This window comes from Lipotes vexillifer, unplaced genomic scaffold (genome assembly GCF_000442215.2).
Source record: "Lipotes vexillifer unplaced genomic scaffold, Lipotes_vexillifer_v1.1 scaffold613, whole genome shotgun sequence".
In the NCBI taxonomy this organism is placed as follows: Eukaryota; Metazoa; Chordata; class Mammalia; order Artiodactyla; family Lipotidae; genus Lipotes; species Lipotes vexillifer.
Window position 1 is genome coordinate 857,200 of NW_006792345.1, and position 4,799 is coordinate 861,998.

General features: G+C 57.7%; 1 protein-coding gene across 2 annotated transcripts in view; it reads right to left on the reverse strand.

Moving 5' to 3' along the window:
- GFPT2 (glutamine--fructose-6-phosphate transaminase 2) overlaps positions 1-1,254 on the reverse strand; it is a 46,504-nt gene extending 45,250 nt beyond the window's left edge. The window contains exon 1 of one of the 2 annotated variants that reach the window (XM_007465515.1): positions 1,209-1,254. In XM_007465515.1, the coding sequence (XP_007465577.1) occupies positions 1,209-1,215 (7 nt within the window). In that variant the 5' untranslated portion in view covers positions 1,216-1,254. Of the gene's footprint in view, positions 1-728; positions 781-1,208 lie in introns of those variants that run through there. The other variant, XM_007465514.1, reaches the window with a different exon arrangement.
- Positions 1,255-4,799: the final 3,545 nt, after the last annotated feature.

The following is a 4,799-nucleotide window of genomic DNA, read 5'->3' on the forward strand; positions in this document are numbered from 1 at the left end:
AATGCCTACCGGCAGCCCTATATGTACATTACCAGTGACACCCAGGAGTCCTGACATTTTTGCTGAGGGTTCAGGAATTTAAATTGATGTCTGCTTGGCCTGGGGGAGGCTGCACCCCAAAAGTCAGCTGCCTGCTCCTTGGTCAGTCTGTCCTTTTTCACTTTTTCAGGAGCGCCTGGCCTCAGAAACAAGGCCTGTACAGACCTCGGCCCACGGCTCACTGCTGGCACACCCGACCCCAGCAGCCCTGAGCACGGTCAGACAGAGGCCTTTCATGGCTTCAAAAGTTTCACCAGGTCCTCCAGCCACAGGAGGCTGGAATGGGAAACTGAATCCCACTCAAGGAAAAAAAAAAAAAATGCACAGTGACCTTTTGTCCCAGCAGAAGTTCTCGGCCCTCTCCCCAGCCAGCGGAGGCGGTCCAGCAAGGAGAGTAAGGAATTGCAGATGTGCGCGCAGGGCCGGGCCGCCCTCCCCACCGTCCCGCAGCCTTGAGGGACCGCGCCCAGTCACCGCGGTATTCGAGACGCCGGGACCCGATCCCGCTCCCAGTCCAGGGCTCCCTCTCCCAGATTCCGCCCTAAGCTCGGCGGTAGGTGCTGCTTCTTCCCCGCGCCTCGCTGAGAGCTCTTTCCAGCGAAGAGGCGGCAATCCGGAATCAACCCTTCTAGGGACAAGAAGTTCATTTTGGGACGTGAGGAGGATGCACAGGCCCTTCCCGAGCGCACCAGGGGCTGCTCCCGACACCACGGGGACGGTGCAAGTGTGGTCGCCTCTCATCGGTGTTCACGATGGGCTAAGAGCCGCGTTGGGCACCCCGCGCCCGGGATGCGCGCTGGCTTGCGCCTGGCCGCCTTGTGGGCGACTTGGGGGCGCTTTCCTCACTGGACACGGGGTGCGGACACACCTCTGTGTTTCGAGGGTCCAGGCCTAGGACAGAACCAACTCCCTCCCCTCTGTGGGTTCGAGAACGGGGTTGGGCACCCTCCCCTTCACCCCTCCCTGGGACACCCACTCGGCGGCCGGGGCAAGGGGAGGCAGGCCCAGCCCCTGAAAGCCCCTCTGTCGGGGACCAGGGCAAATCGACGCCCCCATCTCGCGCCGTCTCCAGTCCCCAGGGCCCGGCTCTTGGGCCCAGGCTCTGAGAGGCCGAGGCGCCGGAACCCGCGGCCGCCACGGAGGGGGCCGCAGGTGGGCGCTGCACTCACCACACATCTTGGCCGCTCCTCGCACCCTTCCCGGCTCCGGGCCTCTACGCTCAGCTGACACTGGACAGCCCCGTGCGCACCTCGCGCTCCTGGACTCTAGCTCCCGCCGCTCGGCCTCTGGCCCTTATAGCTCGTAGCCCTCCTCCAGGGGCGTGGTCGAGGCGTGGCCTCCTCCCGCCTGCCCGCTTCCCATTGGCCCCCAGTTGTCGTGACAACGGCGGGCACTTGGCCCCCAGGAGTCTGAGCAGCGGGCTAGGGGCGGCTCCCAGGCGCAAGTCCCGGCTGTAGCACGTGGGCGTCCGGCGTTAGATTCTGGAAACGGGCTGGTGGCGGCAGCACGCTTCCTGAGTTCAGACCCAGACTCAACCAGTGAGTAGACGTGGGACCTTGGGCAGGGGACTGAATCGCTCTGCGCTTCAGCCTTCCTGTCTATAGAATAGGGATAACAATGAAACCTACCTCCCGGGTCGTAATGTTGTTAAGGCAGTCTGTGTAAGTCACAGAGTACAATGTCGGGCATAATAACACGTGTTCCGGGTGTGCGCCCCTCTGTGTGCCAGACTCCTCTCAGGGCACCAGAGACGCAGCACAAGGTAGGCTCAGAGATGGAAAGGGACTTTGCCAAAATTGGGCAGCCGAGGCGGTGTCAGAACTCGAACCTGGGATTTATTGCAGAGCCGGAAGTCGGAGGCCGGGATTCCCCAAGTATTGAGCAAAGCTGGGGGAACCCAGGAAGCCGCATCCTCCCAGAGGGGCGCTGGTTGACTTCTCCGCGCAGCTGGCCTGCGCTCAGCCGGCATAATCTCGGGAGCCCTAATCTGGCCCCGCCGTGAGTCACAGAGGCCTGCGTTCCCCCGCCTGGTTACTGGCCGTCCCCTCCCCTTCCCCCTGTACTTTGGGCTGGGTCTCACGAGGAAGGTCACGAGAACTGTCCCAACATTTGCGTACTTCGAAGACATCTGGTGTTTTTTATTTTACTAAAAAAAAAAAAGGCCTGAAATTCTAAACAGATACTCTTCAGTTGTGTTAGAGAAAAAACGAAGCTTTTTACGTCTTCTCTAGAGCATTTTTCCTAATGTAATCCGTCTCTAGCTTCTCAAGGCTCTGCAGGCCCTGGCAGGAGTAGGCGTTTATTACACACATTGGACCTTTGAGGAAACTGAGGCTCAGCGACAGTAAGGAGCGGATTGGTTGAGTAATCCTGCTAGGAAACAACAGAGCTGGTTCAGGAGCTGCCGCATTTGCTTCTCAACCTCCACAGTGCACTGTCAAGTTTCACTCACTCGTTCCCTCTTTCCTAAGCAAACTGCTTCATGCCTGTCCTGGTACTAGGGACCTAATGGTGAGTGAAAATAGATCCAGCTTGGGACCTCGTGGCACTTAAAAAGTGGTGGGCAGCAGACAAGTCTAGTGTCACAGAGAGCCAGATGGTTCCAAGTGGGATACAGGGAGGAGGGACAGACCTGGCTGATGTGGAGGGTGCCAGGCTGCCTGGAACTTGGCTGGGCCTGAGGCTGGGGCTGGTGCAGGTCAGTATAGAGTCAGGGCAGTTGCCAGAGGAAGTTAACAGATTTGAAAAGGGAGGTACTGGTATGTGCAAAGGTCCCATGGCTGAGGGCTAGAGCTTGAGTTGGGAGATCAGGCTCTTCTGCCCCAGGGCCTCTACCCTCTGTAACTGCGGTGGGGATAGGATGATATTCTTAGGCCTTCTTCTAGCACCAAGACAGCAGGAACCCTGAGGTCCTAGCAGGGTCCACATCTGCCCCCTATCCTCCTCGGGGATTCACAGCCCTCTGGTGCAGAGGAGCATGAATACTAGGACCCCTGTGGAGGTATCTGCAGCTGCTGCCCTGCCTTGGGGACCAGCCCCTGAGAGACCTTTGGAAGGACAGTGGCCTGGGCCTAGCTACATAACCACTAGATACCCCTGGCCCTGGCATTGGTTCAGGGATTAGTGTGTGACCCATGCTGGACCCTTGTCAATCTGCTTATGGACATGGGAAAATCAGCAGAAAAGATGAGCTTGTCCCTTGCCCAGTGGCACAGCTGGCTAGAGGGTAGAGTGGTGATGCCGGGGACCTTCTTGTCACCTTTGGGGTTGGGTGGGGAGAGGCTGTCTGAGAGTGAAGAATCCAGAGCAAAGCAAATCCCTAAGATGGAGAAAGATAAACATTTTTGGAGCCCTGGGTTCACCTGGGCCTGAAGCCAGGATCTATCACTAGGCTTCTCAGTACCAGAGCTCAATAAATTCCCATCTTCACTTGAGGCACTCTGAAGTGACTTCTATCATTTGCAACCAAGTAGAGTCCTGATTCCTTTAACCTGTCGGAACTGGGATCTGAGGTCCAGGGGAGCAATTAGGCAGCTGGTGGCCCCAGCCCATAAGGTCTTGCTGGCTGGAGCCGCTTCCTGCTCTCGCCTTGTGTCTGGGACCTGTCTGGGTGCAGCCCAGGAGTACCCTGAGGTTTGATGAAATTAAGCAATCTGACCAAAGTCACAAAGCCAGGAAGTGGGGGCTGGTCTGGATCTGGAGACCAAGGCTTGGTCCTTCTCAGAGGAGGGAGGATGTGGGACCATGCATAGACACCTTCCCCAGCCTGGCCCCATACCTGTGCTTCCAGAAGGGTGAGCCTGAGGAGCTGGAGCCAGAAGCCCACAGGGCCTGGTGGAGCAGGGCTCTGAGCTCACTCCCAGTGGGTGCTAGGTGTCTAGTGCCCAGACTGATCACCCTGGCTAGGTCTGACCCCACTTGTTAGGAGTGACCTTGACCCCTCTGGCCAGCAGGGTGGGACCTCACACTGGGATTGCAAACTGCAGCCGCAGACATGGCTTCTTCACCTGCACATTTTTTCCAACCTCAAGCCAACTTTTATAGTCAGAAGATTTGCTCATTGATCTAGTTTCTCCCAAACAACCCAAAGATCTGCTCTCCTGCACCCCATACACAGTACAGCTGAGTCCCATGGCTGTTCTGGAAGACAAAGAAGGTGCCTGCTATCTCCCGGAAGGCTGATATAAACCCTGTTCAGCTGTTTTCCCTTTGACATTTCTGCTGGGGCATAGGGAGTGTTACAGGGTCGTGGTATGGTGAAGGCCACTCTCTAACTCCTTCAGGAGTTCTGGCTGGGCTGTTACTAGCTCCCAAGGACTCCCATCAGGGGCCTTGCCACCCGTCTCCAACTGCCCCAGCTGAGCTGTGGCCACTGGGCAACCTGGGATGATGACCTGTTCTTCCTTATCTCTTTGTACCCCTCTGGGAGCAGAAATGCCAGGCAGACCTCGATATTGGCTCCTTTTGTCCAGAGACCCAACCCTGCCCAGAGCTGTGGAATACAGTGCTTCCCAGGCCTCGGGAGGGTCCAGGGAGCTGGGGGTGCAGGGTACTGGTTCTTGCAGCTGGGAGCCCTGTATTGGATCACTCCATCTGGGGGCAGGCACAAGATTCTAAGGGCACCTTGAGTGGTCCCCACAGCAGATGGGGTTCAGAGAGCCTGGGCCAGACCTCAGATGTCATACCTAGATGGAGTACCCTGACTCAGGACAGCTGGGCCTCGGCTCAGACTTGAGATGGGGAGAACAAGGAGCAGCAAA